Below are 20923 nucleotides of genomic sequence, written 5' to 3'. Positions count from 1 at the left end.
TAAAATAATCTCAGAACCTATCAAATTTTTATTAACAGAATGTGGCAAAATGGAAACCCATTTAAGTGTTCCTTGATTCATGGACTTTCCTCACTAAAAATTCAAAATGAGTCTCAGAATTACATTTTCCCTCATTTTACCGTTGAAAATCCATTGTTCCCCAAAGAAACATTAAATGGTTAAAAGATTTCTGTCTTCTGGGTTGTTGCGCCATGTAGTATGGTAGACGATTAGCAACGCTTCAGAGGTCATACTGCCTCCGTCATCAGGGCGATGAATGTGCACATATCATACTACACGGCGCAGCAACCCACAAGACAGAAATCTTCAGACTCACCGCTGTGAAAACCTCAAATCATACATTAAATGGTTATTTTATTCTATTATTAAATGAGAAGATCTGATATGAATATTTTCAACGTGAATTACTACGGAAATCAGCCGTGACTAGCAAGGGACATAGAATAAAGCAACCAATAATTCTTAAATAAAAAAAAAACTTTAGAAATATTCACTATTTTTACTGTTTCTTTTCATCGGATGATGGTTCATCGTCACTAGAACTGGAACTACTGCTTTTTGTATTCTGCAAAGGAACAGAAAAACATACTCATGAACAATATAATCAAGGGCATCACACCAGAAGGGAGTATCAATATATTTGCGCAATCAGAGATATTTGATCTAACGACATAAAACGGCAGCATATGTCATGGTGTAAGAATTTAGCATCCTGTAAATAAACTATTTTGCTGATACACCTGTCTTGCATGATACTTTTACTATAAAGGCTGGTCTGAATAGGTAATTTAATCAGACTGAATCCACTGGTTAAGCAATCCACATCACCCCATGTAAAACAATAGAATCCTTAAATTATTACACACAAAAAAGAAAAAAAATGTCCCCAAATTTACTAGAATTGATAACAGTTCTCCTTTAAATTTTATACACGCAGTAGTCTGTTACAGAATTCTGCACATATTTTGCGGACAGTGCCATTTACCATTTGTGACAGCAATAATTTTTCTCATATAAATTCCAATTTACAAAATTATATGAACATAAAACAACAGCCTATTCAAATTTGTCTTTAGTTAATTTTTTGATCTTTGTTTCCATTTGTGTTGAAACAATTTCTGTTGGACACAGGCATAATATTAAACTTGTCTTCAGTCTCGGGATCAGAGACATTTTCAAACATTCGACCCACGTTCTGTTAGAGACAGTTGTCACGATAATTCTATCAGATATTTGATAATGTAACATTGTATTTTATGTGATATGATAAGTTTCTTACCTTAACTGGTACTTCGTACGGGAATGTTTTCCCTTGTTTCAGCAGTCCATTTTGTAACTTCAGTAGTGTTATTCTGTTTATATTTTCCAAACAAACATCTTTCACAGCTTCCTCCAATGCCACTAGCGCATCTTCATACTTCTCAGTATTCACTGGGGGAGTTGGGGGGAAAAAAAATAATTAAAATTGCTAATGCAAGCCTGGATTAACGCAGCACACTGCGTGATTCGGATACATTATTTTATTCTCGAATACCTTCAATATTAGGGGCTGTGGTAGCTCAGTCAGGATGGTGATGTTATGGAATGGATGACCAAGGTTCAATTCTTGGTAGGGTACATATTTTTCTTGTCATCACCATGCCGAGACCAGTTTCTGAACCAACTCAACCCCCATCCAACTGCATCAGGGCGGTCCTTCCCCACAGGTACAGCAGTCAAGATTAAGAATGCATGGAGCTATACCTCCACTGCCCCACATATAACTAACAAACTCCCTGGTAACAGAACCTGCAGGTCCAACACTGACAACACCAAAGCCCACCACCAAACTTGATCTGGAGCCAGCTCCATCCATTTACTATCCTCACGGCCCACCTCCCTAAGATCCATCTTGATACTTCCCCACATACATTCAGTGAAATGGTGCTTAATTAAGCATGTGGGGGAAAGTTACCTTACACCCCAGATACTTTATGTTCTTCCCTCAGCATGAAGTACCTAATGTCGATCACACCAATATAAGTTCTTTAAATTCAGCCCTAAATACGGAGGAGACAACACATTTCTCCAAAATGGATCTACCTACAAGTCCACACAGCATCAATCAAGTTTTTCGTGGTTTCTCTACAAATCCTTTTCTCCGTTCATGATAAAATTCTCCCTCACTCCAGCTACATATATATATAAGCTCTGCAGTTGAAACATAATTATTAAATAACCCAAGAATCAATCAAGGAATAATAAAAGGTTAAGCCTAACTAACTATAGTTCGCGAGTGTAATCTTCAGACTTGCAGGGTGAGGAAGTGGGGTGAAGGAGGAAAGATAGCGTCAGTCTTTAAAGCTTCGGACTCCTGCATTCCTTGCAAGTCTCAAGATTAGTCGCGAACAGTACTTACCAAGCACATCAATGAGACAGCTATGTGCACTGCCACGAGACCCTTCTGAAACGGCAGCACACCCCAGTACGGCAATAAGCTTGCGAGGAATGTTTTCATCACGCGCCTCACGTGCCTCCTGAAGAATATGTTGGAACATGATACGAGGAGACCCAACTAGATATTCATCCCATATCTTCTTGGCTGCAGCATCTTGTCCCTTTGCAAACAAGTGCGTCCATAGTACATTGATAGGGGCCGTGATGCCTTTTTCAGCATATTTGAGAGCCATCTGTTCGTCTGGAATAGAAGTACACAGATATGTTGCTCAGAATAATCAACTGTAAGGAACTAAAATTTTAGCAGCAGGGATACAACAAAATTCTGCTGTTAAGACTTTTATCTGAGCAACTGATTAAGAGTTTCCGATGTTATTTCCAGACTTTGGAGGGATACACGTGAAAGATGCTGAACAGTGACCTTCTATAATTCAGTTGATAGAAAGTCCCTTTTTTGCTTGAGCAAAATCTGCTCCTTTCAAAAGTAACGAGTTAACTTACAGTCCAAATGAAGTTCTGGATGGTTTGTTAAGATTCCAATGGCTCCACCTCTTGGAAATTTCTGAGCTAGTTGTTCAAGGTCACTTTCTTCAGCGTTCTCGATTTCTGCCGTTAACGTCCTCAAATATTCTGTAGCTTTTCCAGCAACGATGTTGGCATGGCATAAACGGTTATCAAATGAAGCCCGTTTCTTATTTTCCTATAATAGTAAGTACACAATATCAAGTTACAATATCACATTCCATGACTGAATGCTGTGAAAATAATCAGAATTCCCCAAACAACACAGTACTGATACTGACTGGCGTGAGTAGACTTCCGATGGCTGTCACTGTATCGATGTCTCCAGCAATTGCAAGACGACTTAGTAGGAAGCGCAAAACGTGGGATACAGGAAACACGCCCCTTTCCAGCATTCCTAGTGCTACCTTTGACGCTTCTCCGCACCGATCGGCTCTTACCAAACCCTCGATCAGGGTTGACAAATCACTCACTGACAAGCTCTGGTCAGCTGTACTTTCGATGCTTTAAAAAATAAGAAAATAAAAAATGAAAATTATTAACTTATACTGATCAATTTTATTCTGATATAAATAAGAAAAATCAATGCGAAATTGCTGCATCACAACCCAGACCACTATGGGTATCAGATTTTATAAGATGCAGTTCATTTAATAAAATACCTATGAGAGCTCAGTTCTTTATTTTAAAAAAGTGTCAGTTAATTTTTATGAAAAATATCTTACAACTGCTTGTGGAGAAGTGCATCATCAAGATTATTTTTGCGCAGGGCTTGTTTGAATTTCTGTGCTGCCGTTAACCCTGTTCCAGTTTCCTGAGCTCCATGGCTATTCCTGTTCCCTCTGTGAACATCTGCAATGGGCGGGGCTTCCACTATTTCTGGAATTACAAATGGTACCTCCCTCCCTTCCTTCTTCAAGAAATTTCCAAGAGTTGACAGAAACTCGTCAGATGCTTGCACATCCTCTTCTTGCATCCTCGTCCAGAGTCCAAGAGCTTTGTCAGCATCCTTTGATTTGCCTATGAAAATCCAGTACAGACACAAAAGTATTATGAGAACATTCTCAATTCAGAACCAAAGCAGCCTGGTAGGGTATAATACCATGATAATGAATCTTCAGGTTCCAGGCAAAGCCCACTTGTCCTTATAAGGATGGAATGTGAATAAAAAAACATTTACGTGGTAAGCAGTAGAAGCTTCTAGCACACACAACATTCTCTACATTTATAAAATACATAAAAATAAGCAATAAAGTGTAAAAAGAAAATTATATTATAAACTCCTGGCATAAAAGCATTAATATCTTGCAGATAGTAGGCTCAACTTACAGTAGGAACGCAGAAGATGGTAGTAAATATCCGAGCGATCTATGTGAGAAATATCACGCGTGACTTCAACTAAGCCCTCGAGCGATGCCACCATTCCTTCCTGCTGGTAACGCTCACATATTGAGTTAAGTCGCTGAGGTCGGCTACGTAATCCAGGAGTCTACACAAAATTTATACAATTAAATTGTATAAAGTACAAAAAACAGAAAAGACTTACAGAATCACTGTAAAACTGGATTTGTCTAAATCCTCAGGTGTAAGGAAGGGGGCAAAGTTATTGAGGTTAGCTCTTTCTGACAGACTCGACAGAATAGGACAAATATCTAGTTTTCAAATTGTTTTTTTTTTTTAGAATATGGGAAGAAATGTATAATAAATTGGTCTTTAACTTTGTACTAACCTTCAGAGTTCGTGCTTGTACATAAACAAACACAAATTCATTAAGTTTTATCGTAAGATGTAATTTGGGATGCTGTAAGACACTGAACTATATCTGAGTGTCTGACCACAATGAGAAACACTGTGTTATAATGCCCTCCCAACAACGAAAACCAACCGAAGTGTACCTCCAATATCTTGCGTGCCTGACGAATCCTACCGCACTCCACGAAAGCAAACACCAAGTCATACAAGCTGTTCACTTCTCCATGGACTTGCGTGCTGAGATCTGTAAGCTTCTGGAGGGCCTCAGCATCTTCTGCCTGTATGATTTTGCATGCCAATTCATTCTTCCAGGGTGTGGCACGATATTTCTGGCAAAACAACTCAAACTCTTCCAGCGCCTTAGCTAAATCATTTCTAGACGGGAGTAAAAAAAAAAAAACATGTTTGTGAGGTGTTGTCTGAAATTAAGATCGAAAGGCATGTGCATCTTCGAAAGGACTGAATGTATCTACGATATGGACAATACATCATAGAACTACACGTACACAATTTTATATATAACGGTAGACAGAAGAGAAAATGCGGTTCTTTTCCACTGTTTCTTTGATGTTTCCACATTATCAGGATGATCTCCCAGACATTGTCTCAATACCAGAAACAGATGAAGCAATACTGGGGAGGTCACAGTAACAATCTTTATGATACATAAATAAGAGAGTTAAATCCCCATATTACGGGGGTGCTGGCCGGCCAGATTTAATGGTTTAACAGTACGCTACTGTGACATACAACCAGCTGGACCATACGCTGTGATGCATGGCCAATAAATGTTAAATGTGGAGAAAGATGTAAAATAATGTTTGAAAGAACAGGACCCTAATTTCTGCGGACAATTCAAGTTATGGTGTAAGTACCATATCACCATAGAGACCATGCAGAAAAAGTGAATGTGGCCTACTTAATGGTAAAAAGATGGAGGGGGGGGGGGGAAGTTCAATACAGTCCTTAACCTCAGGAAAGTTACTGACAATATGATGCAAAAATCTATACCTTCTATCTATATTTTAGAATCATCACATAAGACCAGGTTTTACTAGCAGCAGAACATGAAATCCCAAATGATTAATAGCCAAGTCCTAAGATCCACCACAATACCAAGAAATTATGCATATCGTAGCGATGGGCTGTTGCAAAGTGTAACTGAAACAAACGTAACACTAGAAAATGAACAAACAGGATGTTCACTACTTACCTCACCACGTGAACTTTAATCATCGGACCAAGTAACACGTTGTTCACCTCAATGTATTCGCATTTGACGAGTGTATCAAACACCTGTTTCAGATCATCACATTTGCCCTGCTCCGCCAGTGAGTTAAGGAGTCGCCAGCAAGCCGCACTGTACTGAAATGTTCGGTCCTCCAATTTACGTTCCCCCGAGTGCTCATTCAGAAAATTAATTGCCTCTGAAAACACAGAAATTAATGTAATGAAGTTCTCACAGTGGTGAAGACATTGACTGTGACCTTCTTGGTCTCAAGACGGAGGTAATACGTAAACCTGCTGTAGCCGTGCTTACATGAAGTAAATGCGTAAATTAAGAGCACTGTAAAATTCTTGGAAATTTCACACCATTTGATGAAAATAGTGATTCGGACTATCAGACAACGTGTCGAGGACTGAATTTGATTATATTCATAGATTTTCTAAGAATGTAAGAAACCCAGACTTCCTATAGTTAAGATATATAACAATCTTACAAATGAAAGTAATAAAAAAACAACTGAACATATATTTTTTACCTGGTACTTTGTCACACTTTATTAACAGAGTAACAATTTTTATGATCTTTGAACTGTCCATTGCAAAGTCAGGTTCTTTCTCTTGTAATTTCTTTAAAATGCTCTGCACTTCCTCCAGTTTATCGTGATGGGCATATAGTTCCAACATATGAGCATATATTCCACCAGTAAAAACAAAATTATCTGCTTCCAATTCCTAATAACAAAACAAAACAAAATTTACCAGATGCAGATCTTACAATAGAAAATTTCTAATATTCCTCTGTTTGGTTTTCTATTTGTAAGAAATTCTACCATTCTCTTCCATCTAGTTTTGAGGTCTAGATTTGCGTACACATTAAGTTATGCTGTTTTAATGTTACATTGGGATGAGAATTCTGCGGAACTGCAGCTGCTGAGTCCACTGCTCATCCGCAGATGACTAACACAGCAAAACTGGTAGACTGTGAAGTTGTAAACTCAATTAAACTGGCTCATAATATCATATATTGTTTTTATGGTCGTGAACCATCAGGTTCCGTAACAGTAAATTCTTTTAAACGGCTACAAAAGGAAATGTTGGTGCCTAATTACTCAGTCAATGTATTTTAATGAGTCATGGCTGTATGAAATACATTACCTTCATTATCTGCTCAGCTTTTTCAAGATCCCTGTTGCGACAGTATAAGAGGAGAAGTTGTCTCTTAATGCCTCGAGTAGATTCGCCTTTCTCCTCTAGCATTTTCTGGATTTTCAGCAACTGTCCCTCATCCTGAAAACATAAGACAAGTGAAGACAGCTTCTGCCACACACTATACTTCATCGCGCAGTTCACATCCTTCTCCAAAATTTCCCGATTAATAAAAACTATGACACATTTTTTCAATGGTTCGTCATGGCAACTACGACAACCAACTTGAACTACCCACAGTTTTAGCATTTCCTCTGGAAAACTAGATAGGCCTATACAGGGTTACCAGGTAACACGAGCAAAATATACAAGGGACATACGATCATACTCCATATTACGCAACACGAAATGGTGTCCCCAAAGTGAGAGAAGTGACCACAACCTGACTCCACCATCCAGTCATATAACGAGACCAAATGACATACATATAAGCAACTTCTGTCATTCCTCAAATCTATCACAAAGATGGAGACACAGTTAGTCTTCAAAATGTTGGCATTTGACTCAAAAGTGACATGGTTGATTGCGTCAGAAAATTTTGTAACATTCATGTGCTTATTTTTTACTTAAACACTTCGCATATTTATTAAATGAAATTTCAAGTAACACCTATCACTTATGTTTGGAATGGCACCACATCTAACATGTCACATTCACGCAGCAGCAAGGTCACACCTGAGACTACCGCATATAGCAATAACTCACCATGGCAGCTGGTGGGGGCGGTGTAGGCCTGGTCAACGTGGTGGGAACAAGTTCTCCGGATGTCAACTTCCCCAGAAGGTTGGATATTTCACTTGTCAATTCTTCTCCGAGTTTTTCCTGCAGACGTTCTGCAGAACTATTGCTCAAACCAAGTCCCTGTTCTACCAGTCCCTAGAAAACAGCATAAGCGATGCTAGACGGCAATCTTCCAACCTGACAAAATCATTCTAGTACTTCACGCTTAGAAATAAAGATAAAAGGTGAAACTATCCCTACGCTGCAGTATCAATCCAAGATGTGCGAATGGAGGTAAAACTGCACGTTTCCTTATCCTTGGCACTGTCTCACCAAAGAATGATTCTAATGTTGAAAGAAGAGTGGATAATTCACCTCTAACCACACCACGTCAGTGGCAGAGACGAACTTGCACATCACCGTCAACCGACGATGTGCGTTTTGCACAGGATGATTAAATTCATTCGTGGAAGGGATTAATAAATACATTAAAAGTATATCAAATATATTTGGTTTTGGTATTGCATGATTTAATTGAAATAAATCTTACCTGCAATATTACTTCAATCCTTCGCACTCTATTATGGCTGACAGATGCAATATCTAGTATAAAATTTCCAACAAGCTCTGTACGGTCTGGCACCACTGAAGCCGAGTCGTCGTCTGCAAGCACCGCTCTGTCAACGCTGTCGTGGATTTGCCGTAAAATGGAAATAAATGAATCTCTGTCTTCAGTATGAAGGTATGCCTGCACTAAAGGTCTTCTTAGCGATGAAGCTGAGTAGAAGGCACGATACCGCATTGCTGTCCGAACAATTGCAATGGAAAAAGTAAAACACGCCGACAAACATGACGAAACCATCGAGTATCATCGGTAACAGCATGGGAGATCAGATAGGAGATTAACTTGAAATATTACATGGGTTGGCACTTCCAGATGGTTACAAATAACAATCTTTGTCCATTATGTATTTTAAAGGGCAAAAACATGTGATCACTCAGATAAATGTTTTGAATTACAGACCAATTTTTCTCACGAGGCTTAATTGACTGCGGTAACTTCAAAATAGCCAAACTCACACCCCAAAGGAATTGATCTTAAGTTACACTTATTTTTGGACATGCTGCTTTTACCATGAACCACTTCCTTATATAAGTACCCACATAACATTTATGTGGTTACATGTATTTTTCATTGCTGGTATGATATACGCAAGTTGCTGTGGCTTTCAATGGCTTCTTTGTGGTCAAAACCTAAATCAAAATCTACAAACAACATGAGTCCAGGACTCGTCATATTTGTGGGAAACAGACAATAGATAAGGATACCCATGCTTAGTAAGTGAATGAACTGACGTGGTTCTTGAGGGAAATGACGCATTTACCCCTGGTGAGTTCCATAACATCAACAGTTGAATTCTATCGAAAAGTGTGGACTCATAGTTTTGCAATCGACTGAAAGTCATGATTGGGAGGGAAGCAATACAACACACAGAACGGTGAATTTAATGTTATATTGCACAGGTTAGGTTAGAAGTTACTGCCCTCCTTACCAGTTTGTGCTGCTTCTGCTATCATGTTCATGTTCAGGCGATAATTTACGAGAGCGCTTGCGGCAGTTGCTGTGGTAATTCCACAGCTTCTGAGACGCGATATTATTTGATCAGACGATTGCTTTTCCAAGCTAGGAATAACATAGTCCTTCAGCGTTTCCCCTCCAGCCGTTAACCCAAACTCAGTACACATGCGTGACAGTATATCTAACACATCTGCAATCATTCAAAATCAGAACAAAGGTTTAGTTATCAAGCACGGTCACAAAATAAGAGGATCAAATACTCTTCTAAGATTAAATCTTCTCCCTTCACTATCAGGATATTCATGTTGCCTTCTCCTGTATAAAAACCCAACGATTAAAATAAATGTATTCTGAAGTAACAGTCTATATTTAAAATTCAGTCTGATGGTAATAAAAAATAAAGCATTCTAACAACACACACGCCAAATTCCGTATGGAGATTTACATTCTGTATATAAAACTTTAATGTCTCAACAAAAATGCCAGTGCAAATATTTGTTTTAATTTGACAAATTTATATTAGTCAGAATCTGTACTAGTGGAAATTACCGTTATGTAGGAAAACAGATGATTGTGCAATTATTAACCGATAGTTCCTGTTAACCTCCTCATGCAGACTTGCTTCCCTGTTAATACGAGGCGCGTCCTCAAAGTAAGTTTCCCACTCGTCCCAAAGCTAGCAAACCTTATATTGCGCGAAGCGACTGTGCGTACGTGATAGAGCAATGACGTAGCATGGCGCATGCACTAACGGCACCTCCCGCGTTCTCACAGTAGCATCGTTGCAGCTGTTGAAGATTGAGGTTCTTACTCCAGCTCCCGCCGACTGTGAAGTGCGGTCAGTGATAACGCTAGGCCGCACACGGCTCGACGGACAGCAAGTCTCCTGCAGGAGTTCAGCTGGGAGGTGTTTAATCATTCACCCTACAGCCCGGACCTCGCTCCCAGTGATTTCCATCTTTTCCTACACCTCAAGAAATTCCTGTCCGGTCAGCGTCAGCGTTTTGAGAATGACAGAGAGGCGGAGATGGTTGTCACACAGTGGTTCCAATCCCAGGCGGCAGACTTCTACGACACAGGTATTCAAAAGTTGGTCCCACGGTATGACAAATGTCTCAATTCCGGTGTCGAATATGTTGAAAAATAGCTGGACACTTGCTGTATCTGTTGCAATAAATATTTCCATGAAATTGTGTTTTGTTTCTGTGAACGGCCCCAGGGAAACTTACTTTGTGGACGCGCCTCGTATACCAAGCCTGTTACTGGTATCTCCATGGTCAGTACAGGAATGAAAACAATAAATGATGCTTACCATTGACATTGTCACGATGGCTGGCGAGGAGAGGCCAGAAATAATGCTGTCTGATGGGTATATTGTTTTCTTTCATTGTGTGCATAAGGGCACAGGCCTGATCAATATTCCGTGACTGGATGCTGCATTCCACAGCCACCAATAGTGCCCGTGGGTTTAAATCTTCTTTCTCCAATTTATCACATATGGATATAATTTTCTCTACTGGCTGAAATTAAACAGATAACAACATACTTGGATCTCACATCGGGACTAGAACGCTTTGGCCCAATTAAGCGAAGTTCCACGAAAAGAGTTAAAAAAGTTTGCTCTTTAAGATTTGTTTCAAAATAAACGGCTTCCCCCGATTAACCAATGGCCCAATTAACTGCAGACAGGAATAATGGAAAGCATCAAGAACAGAAAATACATTGAAGGAGTCTTAATTGGTCAATTCTTTTAAATTTTTTCTGTAGCATTACTATAGATCAGAGGAACATTAATATTGTCTCAATGCATTTCCACATCACTATACAAAGGAATAAGCAAACAGAAGGGGGGGGGGGGGGGGGGGAGTAATCATGAGTACTGAGACTTGCAAAGAATTGTAGAAAATATGCAGAATTTATTCAGAAGTAATTGTATCACCTCTTTATTATTATTCCTTACTCACCCTATTCGCCTTCACAAGCTGGCGGATAAAGAAGGAGCCTACAAACCCTTGTTCTCCATCGGATCGAGATGGCCGTGGCATTGTAAGAAGAATCTTATACCCAAGATCCTCATGTCCGCAATTCACAAGGCGTAAGATTAGATTCACAGCATCCTGATTATATCCCGCTGTCTGTCTCATTCGGTCTATCAACTTAACAAAAAGAAAAGCACAGATCAAGATTTTCATGTCGGCGCTTATTTCCGAACAAAGTAAACTGCGTGGTTTTTGTAATGGAGATTCACTGCGTTTTCTTTGAGGATAAAGTTTTACGTATAATTTCAACGACTTTCGGCCTCAATGGTTTGATAAGAATTATTCCGAAGCAGGGGTGTAAGTGGCAAGGGGAAAAGTTCGCATGCCAGACGTAAGTTAAGAAAATTGATCCATGTGTATACATTAAAATGCAGAAAAGTCGTCCCATCGCACGTCATGCTGGCACTTAGGGGAGAGGCAGTATAGCTCCTACTGATTCTCAACCTTGGCACTAGATGGGGGTAAGTGGTAAGCGTCGCGCCCTGGCCGCGCTTTAACCCTGGAAAAGGGTCCCGTTACCCATCGGACAGGAGGCTGGGTGGGCCCCACAGCCGGTCTGGACTCAGAGGTCAGAAGAAAATCCTCTGCCTCCGTCGGGGATCGAACTCGTAGCCAGTCAGTATACTGACTGAGATACCTGCCTCACTTTTAAACGTAAACGCAAAACAAACTTACTTTATCGACATGTTCCAGATGGTTATTGATAGCAAGAGAGTATATAACCTCCATATAATCTCTGTCTAAGAGCTGTATATCCTTAGCATCGCACTGCTCTAATGTCTTGGCGATTGCATCAATATCACCTTTCTTAGCATAGCCACAGAGCAGAGTGGTGTAGGTGTCAGCACTAGGCTCAAGTCCTGCCTGCTGCATAACTCCAAGGATACCAGATGCGCTTTCCATATCACTGAGGGGTAACCAAAACAAATATGAACATGTTTAGAACTCAACGTGTTCATCACTGTTGTCACTAAAATCTGCTATTTGTTGAACAGAGTAAATAAATATTTAATTTAGTGACGTACTCAGCCTGCGAATGCCCCATAATGAGGGCGTTGAACACATTTTCATTCACGGGCAGCTGCTTTTCTCGCATAAATTCGAGGATGCGGGTGGCTCCCTCAATGTCACCATGCTGGCAGTAACGTGAAATCAGACGCTGATACGTCACTCTGTTTGGTTCAACACCTTTATGTTCCATATTTGCCAGAAAATCAGTAGGAGAAAACAGATGTTCATTTTCCAAGTACACTCGAAGCAATGCGTTGTAATGACTAACATCCATTGGAACTCCTGCAATATAAACAATAAACAGTGTTCGCCACTGTACACAGATTTTATAAACTGCAAAATCCCCTAACATGAATGGAAAGTAGAGAAATTAAGTCTGGTATAAATAAGGAAAACTGTAAAGGTAAAGGCCCCACCTATCTGATTCTCCTTGATCTAACAATCCTAATAATATCTGACAGAGGCTACAACTTACGAAGCTCCTCATTATACAACTTTAAAACCTAAGAAGTCAAACCATTCCTTTCATGCAACAATATTTTTAGTATAATGCCTATTAGTGCATGAAGTTGTTCTTATGGGCAAACGAATGTTAGAGCATGACATAAAATTCATGTTTACAAATCACGGAAACAGAAATTATGTGCGGATACCGATATTCTCCAGAGTCTTCCAGATTTCTTCAACCAACTGAGTACGGACTTCCGGAGAAGCCTCCGGCACCAAATTGCCGCAGCATCGAATAATGAGAAGAGACTGTGTACTTGTAGCAGATCCTGTTAAAAGAAAAATTAAAGTAACAGTACTGTATACTCATTCTTTAAGTTATTAACGAATTTCTAAGCTGATATGTAAAGGTACACACAAGCGCATGCAGACAGCTTAAACGTCTGGCTGCAGGGAGTCAGTACAATGCAGTCAGGCTTCATGGAATATATGGAAACGCACAAACGTGGACAAGTCTAGTGTTATGCACAGAAAGAGAGAGGGAGACATTGACTGACCAGCAAATATGCAACTATGTTCCTTGCTACAGTGCATCCTGCAGCCACCCGCCTTCATTCACATGTTTAAGTACAGACAAAACATAAATTTACAACTCAATGACATACTACAGTATTTAATTTAATCTGCTTCAAACAGCTATATCAAATATTTCATAATGAAAGCCTAAAAAACCTCAAAACTTAGGTATATGTACACTAAACCCATTGTTAACTATATCTTGCATGTGATCATACTTAACAGCTGCCAACTGAAAGGACGTCTTACAGCCATCAGAATATGCCAGTACATTGAGCACATTCCTTAAAATTACCAACAAATTCCCAACTAAAATAAATTTATATATACACAATTTGTTATTAGTTCTTAGTATCATAAGCGTTCTTTTGACCCTATATAATCATACTTGTGTGACGTAATTCCTCCAACACAATTTCCAGTTCTCTTCTTGTTATTCTTCCTGTGCGACGTACATCATGATCAAGACGCTTAAGGCTTTTGTCAAGATTTGAATCATTATGGCTATGCGATGGAACAGCTTGCGTTGCCAGAGACCTAAATGTATAGAAGGATTAATTTTTATGCATGAAATGAGCAGAATTTAAACCAAACTTTTAAAAATAAACTAGGAAACCTATTGTGATTACTAGCATACTGAAATTGTCCCTACAATGTTATATAACAAGTCTTTTATAGCTGACAAAGGAATGAACCTTGATAAAGAACAGGATATTTCTGAGCTCTTGAAGAATATCGTATCATACATTCTGTCCTCCAGAGTACACACTTGCAACATCATTACATCTTTTACTGACAAACATGGATAATTTGTTTTATTTACATTTATCAGATCCATGAAACTTTGGATAATAACATGGAGGCAGCCACATTAAGATGCATGAGTGGAGAAATATACTGAAATGGAAATAATGAAACAGACTGTTGAATTTAAGTAAAGTGGCTCAGGAGAGACAAACCTTTACATCATCAGCGATGTACAAATCTTTAAGTTCTGGGGGCAACTTTACATTCGAAGATCCTTACATTGGTTTACTCAATGTATTCAGTGAATCCAGTGTAGAAAAGTCAAACAAAGTTCAGGTGAAGGCAGCCTACTCACGAACACATTATATGAATCCCAAACAGTAAATTTGTTAAATAGCCTGAAAAACTTAGAAACAGAAGAAAAACTACAATCCACTACATAAGAATAAAGTGCATGACTTTCTATGTGTATTACATTAACAATAGTTTTTTTCTGAAACAATGTACCGGTCTGTATGACCTAACCCCACTGCACATGGTGTAAACTACTGAAACTTACTTCGTAAGACCAGTACTTAAACACTGACTGTTTTGTATAATTGCTCCATCGACATCTCTTCTACTTGAATTAAAAACTATACTTCGTGCTAGGCTACCGAAATTACGGACATATTTTGATGAACGCAGAATACAAGCCATACTCTTTACCAAATGCAACCCTCGCGACACCAAAGGTAACTTGAAAAAGTCCATGGTAACTTGCAACATCGAAATTACGAAGGTTAAAGAAATTTACCATACCATTTGCTCTCTTTGGCAAGGATGGCTGTCACATATAATCGTCTTTGAATCTGTATAATCCTTCCTTCATGTAACTACACTTATTTATAACAGATGTCACCTATGGTTCCCGATATTTGTACGCTGACTCTGCGCTCTTGGTATTTGCCCCCTAGGTTGTGACGCTGTATGGACTTGTACGACATGACCAACGTTTTGGAAGAACAAATGATTAATTCTGAAAATAGAGACAGTGCGTTCCAGCGAAACGTTGGTAACAATCTTCGAGACCACAAGGGCGTCAAAATTTCCTACCCTTACTAAGATTAGTCAAAGCTTCCTCTAAATCTACACTAATGAAACCCAAAATTCAGTGACATAACCCACATTCATGAGAACCTGAACATTAATTATCATCTTATCATTGGTAAAATTTCAGTTTATCACGGCGACGAACATGAAGATGTCTTCTGGGATGTTGGGACGTGTTGTCGGGGGTAAAAATTGAATGACGTTTCAGAGAAGCTTGTTGTCCCCCATCTGATCCACATCTCTCCCGAAATTAACAAAAATGATATACTTTTTCAATTGAAATTTGGTTAATTCTGCATTAACGTTACATTTTGAAATTCTACATCGCTTTTACAAATCTAAATAATGATTAATAATAGTAATATATTGCATGTAATTATTTAGACTTAAATATTTTCACGTTATACTTTCGTATTCATGACGTTAAAACAGTTTCGTGTACATAAATTTGTAAAAAAAAAAATCGCTATCAGGAAAACGCGTGTATTAAAAGCACCTTCCTCCCTGATAAGTCGTTACGTGTCGTGTAATACAGCAGCCATTAAGTAACTCGGCATTATTGTATTTGTGTGTTCAGGTATTGACCAGAACAGACGGCGAAGTGCAATGAGCTCTAGTGTATTAATGTTGAAGGAATCGCAGACATGATTGCCTCTTATTACGAGAAGTGGCGAGTTCAACTAACGTCATTGTATCCATAACGACAATGGAATAAGTCGTCCAGGTAAGTACATGGCGATCTTTTATTGTTGTTAAAGGCTGTAAAAATACTTATATACATAATGTAAAATAGATGAGGTCGATGAGATAACGTGAACGGAAGGGTATACACTCTTATTAACTTTGAAAAGGTCTAATAATTATAGATCAACTCTTTCTAAGAAAAAGTGTTCCCTTAAGTGGCACTCGCCTGTTAATGGTTACTTACCTGATGCAGTTACAATAATATTTCAGGAATACGAAATCAGTCAAACATTTTCTCGACTCACGATACGACAGATCGTAAAAGTTAAATTATGTGTAATTATCTCTAAAACTGCAAGACTTGATAACATACTCTTTCTCAACTCGCCCCGGAGACAGGATATTCTGACTGAGGATCTTCGTGGTTTTCCTCAGTACCTCTAGGAAAAATGCCGGGATAGTACCTTGAAATAGGCCACGACAACTTCCTTTCGACATCCTTTCTAATTAATTATTCACTAGTATCCTCTCATTCGACGCAACATAGTCTGAGTTTCTGAAAAACGTCGTTAAATAAACTCTTTTAAGGCTGGAATAATTAGTAGTCAGATAAGTACATACGTAAGTCTATTTACCAAATTTGTAATTAAAATAAATGTGGATGTCTTCTGGGTTGTACCGCTGTGTAGTCTGGTAGAAGCTAACCGACGTTTCAGAGGTCTTTGCTGCCTCCATCATCAGGGCGATGAAAATAGAAGACATACATATTCTGTTTGTTGTCGTCTTCTGAGTTATGACGCCATGTAGTTGGTTATCAGCATTTCGGAGGAATATATCGCCTCCTTCTTCAGAGTAGAAATGAAATAATACAGCCGTATCTGCTGCAGTGTTTATATGGCCTGAATGATTGAAGTTAGGAATATTATGAATATCGGGTTGGTAAATAATTATGTGGGAAGAAATTGTTATAAGTTATTTTACATTTATATACAGAACTTGACATGGTGAGACTGAAGCAAATTATGAAACTTTCCTAATGAAAATTAAGTTGCTCGAATTTAAGGGCTTAATTTCATTTTCGTAGCAAAGGATGTCTGAAGGCGTTTATATGCGTGTTTTGTCTTCGCCAGATGTAGCAGAGGTCGGCGTTTTGCATGATAACCTAGCAAAAATGAAGATCCATAATTGGATTCTTGCGTGAGAGTTTGTGCTTAATCAAGAACCTCGTTTGTCAAGATGGTCTGATTCCTGACGGTGCAACACTTACGTATTCCCACGAGTTTGTTACATATTCTTGCAAACATAAGGCAACCGTCAATTCTGTGAGATATTTTACATGTATTCAGTGACGAGAACCATTAATGCACGAAAGATAAAGGTACAGACCGGACCCAACGCCACTATTGCTGCGTTTGGATTTCTTGCCTCCAGGGTCGCCACCGTCAGAACATAATTTTAAATTTCTTCCGAACTGCGCAGTCGTAGACGGACACTGGTTATTATATAGGAGTGAACATATTTTCAACATCTTCAAATAGCTAATAACTATGAACTACATTACAAATAAAAATTGTGGACCTGCTGCACGCTTTTTCATTGTAGACCTATGTATTTACAGGAGCCAGTTTAATAGATCGTAAATACTCACCTCCAACTAGTGTTGAGGTTAAGAATCCGTACTTAGAAGTTCTGAAACGTAAACACTTAAAACGTGTGCTGAGTACCAATGTGATAACCTGTCACGTATCTGAACAGTCCTGCTGAGTAAATGCTGAGGAAGACAAAGAAACGTAATGTGGTAATGGACCAGTTCGCAAGGGGAGACCATCTTCACGCAAGAAGACGAGATTATGGACCACAGTACGGACAGCAAATTCACACTATCAGCGGGAGCTTTGGAAAGGTCAATTTCGGTAAGAAGCCACAGAAAAATCTATGTCTGTAAATACAGGTTTATATAAATGTTACGTAACACAAATTTGAATATTTGTTTATGGTTGCAATTCGATTAGTTTAATAAACACATAATATAGCTGTGACCATACACATCATGTTGTAACCTGCTTACGCCAGTCCGTAAATTGTTTTTCAACAATAGAATTGCAAGGATGTCTTTTTTTTTTCCAGTAGTCAAAAGAGTGTTCATTGTTGAATACTCCCTGGCGTCTCGTTCTTACTTAAAGTTGCCAGAATGAATTTAGAGATATGTTTATTGATTCTCCTGTACCAAACAAATCGATAATATCTCGTTTGATGAATCGTTTCAATGTCGCACAGAAACTCTTCACCGGGGTTAATCAGACATGAGGAAAAGAGTAAATTCTTTCATCGCTGAACATCTCCAACACTTAATACTTTATTTTTGATTCCTGATTTCAGTTTATTTGTTGACAAACAGAATATGCGTCAGAAATGGGTTCCATGATTCTTCGATTATTCTATATAATAAAACACCAAGAGATATGAGAATATTTCTAATTCCATGTTCACACAGCAATTTGCTTCTCCTGTAACATCATAATGTTGGCAAAAGTGGAGGCAGGCCTGGGTATTTGTGTACCATAGGCAATCAATGCAATCTACGGAACAGACAACCGCGGTTCGAATCCTAGCAGGGACAAAAGTTCTTCACTTTGCCACAGTCAAGCCCCCTATCCAATGGGTACCAAAGGTTTTCTCGGGGGGTAAGGCGACCGAGGCGTGAAGCTATACCTCCTCTCTCCCTATGTTATGATGTAGTGTAGACTAGACTTCAGGGTTGAAGATAGGTACAGTAGGTTTGTCGGAAACGTTGGCAACAACTCACGAGTCTACACGACGCCGAAACGCAGAACAACATCGTCATTTTGTTACCGATATTTCTCTGCATGACGGGGTGAGGGCAAAGTTCAATATGAACAGAATATTTAAATCGACTTTCCTTGTTCTTCTGGTTTCCATTAAGAAGTAATGGACGTAAAACATGACACATGCGATTTTTTAATCCCAGCCGGTCTCTGATCAAGACGATAAGCAATAAAGGTCACTATAGGATTACTCATTCACGCTGCATTATGGGAGAAAAAAATGTTAACCCCCACGAATTTCATTTCGATCGAAATCCAAAAATAGTTTCAATTAACTGATAAAACAGAATAATGCGGTTCCATGTTGTACGCCTAATGGTGTCATGCGTAAAGTGACGATAATAGCATACCCAGAAACACTCCCCACCTTTAAGTTCACATTTTAATCTGTCGTCAATGTGTGTAACTTCGACTTTCGGGGTTGAGCCGCGTAGAATGTTAAGAATTAAACCAAAGTTTCGTCAAAAATTCCAGCTGCCATCTTCAGGGTGAATGTGTCGCCAAGTTAAACAAACCACTTCTACTCAAAAAACGTATGGCAGCTACGAAACAGTTTCTCACTGAACAAGGGCAGAAAAAGTTTCTTAATTCTCCATTCATTAGGTTTATAAAACAAAACAAAAATTTAAATAAAATATTTTCTACAGCTACCATGATGTTTTACGATCTATAAAAAATGCTGCTTAACAACTCACGTATTTTTCTACAACCTATTACCACATAAAACTAACCAGAACAGAAGTAGGTAATATTTTGCTACTGTTTTTCGACTTTGCATTTCAGTACGCCGAACGTAGATTGAAAACAGCCAAGATGGATTGAAATTTAAATCGAAATAAAAACTGTCCTCAATACATAAGCTCCGCTACTTCAACGCAACCAGATGACACGAGGGACACGCCGGTCAGGATATCGAGAACAGAAATTGGACCCTCCCGCAAACATGAATAAGACATTCGGTGACCTAAAAGTGCATCCAACTATTTGTTACAGATGGTAGCCATGGCTACACCAGAAATATACATCTCACGCAACACGGCAACAAACTCATCGGTCGCGCCGTGCCGAGCTGCAGTTGCACAACATGTGTTGATTTGTTCAACGAATTCTGTGACAGGAGCACCTTGCATGGTCTCAAATATGTCGGCGACAAAAAGCTGCACTTTGTGGAAAGGTACACATAAAATTTACGTCACCCACTCAAATGCCTGAACATCACAACTCTTTCTATCTGATCTACCAGATTAACCTTGCGTTCCATCTTCATGACTCGAAGCTCTCGCGGCGACTGTACGAAATATTCCAACATCACCACGGATGATAATATCACTTCCTGAAATGTACGACCACGGATCCATATTGATGTGGCTGGTCACCAAAGATTTTACCATATAATTCTACCTGTTTCTCTGTATGGGTGTGGAACATGGTCTCACATTACAGGAAGAAATTAAAGGAGGTTGGAGAAAACTGTACAATGAAAAGCTAATAAAAATTGTACTTACCACCAAATATTATTACTGTAGAACATACGAAAGCGATGATAAATGCACAGCAATCTTATTCAAAAACCTCGTTGGAGATCTAGGCATAGATGGAAGGATAATATTAAAATGGATAAGTAAAATAAGAGACTGTGGGATGGATCTATCTGGCAGGTTCTTGCATACAATGAAGAGACGCGGGAATTTGATTTATTGACGATTAGCTCACAGAGTGAGTCAGAGAGTGATCGTGTTGTTTTCAGGTTGTTTTGGTCAGTGGCATTCATTCTAGCCACCATTACTGCGGGCTACTTCATCAACACTGTTTACGCCAAGTGGGACGAGACCCCGGTCATCGTCTCCATTGGGGCAAGGACTACTCAACTCACCGACATTCCGTTCCCAGCGATCACCATCTGCACCATGAACGAAGTACGGAAATCTGAAGCTGAGAGGATAAACAAATCAAAGTACACAATGAATTAAGCACAAACATATGCTAATATCTGTCGCTTGTTTTACAACCTAACCCTA

At 39.0% G+C, this 20923-nt stretch overlaps 2 protein-coding genes and 1 long non-coding RNA gene across 8 annotated transcripts in view; 1 reads left to right on the top strand and 2 right to left on the bottom strand.

The window, feature by feature from the left end:
- Positions 1 to 5: 5 nt before the first annotated feature.
- On the bottom strand, positions 6 to 15030 carry bsf (bicoid stability factor). The gene is made up of 21 exons (XM_022061168.2): positions 14843 to 15030; positions 13925 to 14073; positions 13167 to 13289; positions 12528 to 12795; positions 12178 to 12409; positions 11428 to 11619; positions 10776 to 10983; positions 9438 to 9653; positions 8435 to 8688; positions 7870 to 8040; positions 7114 to 7245; positions 6495 to 6690; positions 5945 to 6158; positions 4875 to 5106; positions 4309 to 4468; positions 3705 to 3999; positions 3261 to 3483; positions 2959 to 3157; positions 2420 to 2698; positions 1301 to 1452; positions 6 to 586 (listed from the first exon to the last, which is right to left on the bottom strand). The coding sequence occupies exons 1-21, from the start codon at positions 14980 to 14982 to the stop codon at positions 521 to 523; spliced, it is 4101 nt and encodes a 1366-aa protein (XP_021916860.2). The 5' UTR covers positions 14983 to 15030; the 3' UTR covers positions 6 to 520.
- A 918-nt stretch (positions 15031 to 15948) lies between these two features.
- LOC110828441 (pickpocket protein 28) overlaps positions 15949 to 20923 on the top strand; it is a 9881-nt gene continuing 4906 nt past the window's right edge. Inside the window, exons 1-4 of one of the 6 annotated variants that reach the window (XM_022061180.2) lie at positions 15949 to 16099; positions 17815 to 17972; positions 19899 to 20079; positions 20653 to 20859. In XM_022061180.2, the coding sequence (XP_021916872.2) occupies positions 17828 to 17972; positions 19899 to 20079; positions 20653 to 20859 (533 nt within the window). In that variant the 5' untranslated portion in view covers positions 15949 to 16099; positions 17815 to 17827. Of the gene's footprint in view, positions 16100 to 17620; positions 17973 to 18892; positions 19081 to 19898; positions 20080 to 20387; positions 20494 to 20531; positions 20564 to 20652; positions 20860 to 20923 lie in introns of those variants that run through there. The other 5 variants (XM_087359381.1, XM_022061181.2, XM_087359382.1 and 2 more) reach the window with 5 other exon arrangements.
- LOC110828446 (uncharacterized) overlaps positions 20587 to 20923 on the bottom strand; it is a 26642-nt gene continuing 26305 nt past the window's right edge. Inside the window, exon 5 of the long non-coding RNA XR_015538028.1 lies at positions 20587 to 20837. This is a non-coding gene — a long non-coding RNA (uncharacterized LOC110828446). The remainder of the gene's footprint in view (positions 20838 to 20923) is intronic.

This window comes from Zootermopsis nevadensis, unplaced genomic scaffold, assembly GCF_977971745.1.
Source record: "Zootermopsis nevadensis isolate Lab colony 2312 unplaced genomic scaffold, Znev_1.0 Znev_ptg000031l, whole genome shotgun sequence".
Lineage (NCBI taxonomy): Eukaryota > Metazoa > Arthropoda > Insecta > Blattodea > Termopsidae > Zootermopsis > Zootermopsis nevadensis.
Note: the sequence above shows the minus strand (reverse complement) of the source record. Positions and strands in the feature narration are given on the sequence as shown.

Coding starts and splice junctions, on each gene's coding strand:
- bsf (XM_022061168.2), bottom strand. CDS start 14,982: ATGGCTTGTATTCTGCGTTCATCAAAATATGTCCGTAATTTCGGTAGC. Junction 10,984..11,427: donor AGCTTGTGAAGGCGAATAGG/GTGAGTAAGGAA, acceptor GTTTAATTTCAG/CCAGTAGAGAAAATTATATC. Junction 2,699..2,958: donor TCCAGAACTTCATTTGGACT/GTAAGTTAACTC, acceptor CTTCTATTCCAG/ACGAACAGATGGCTCTCAAA.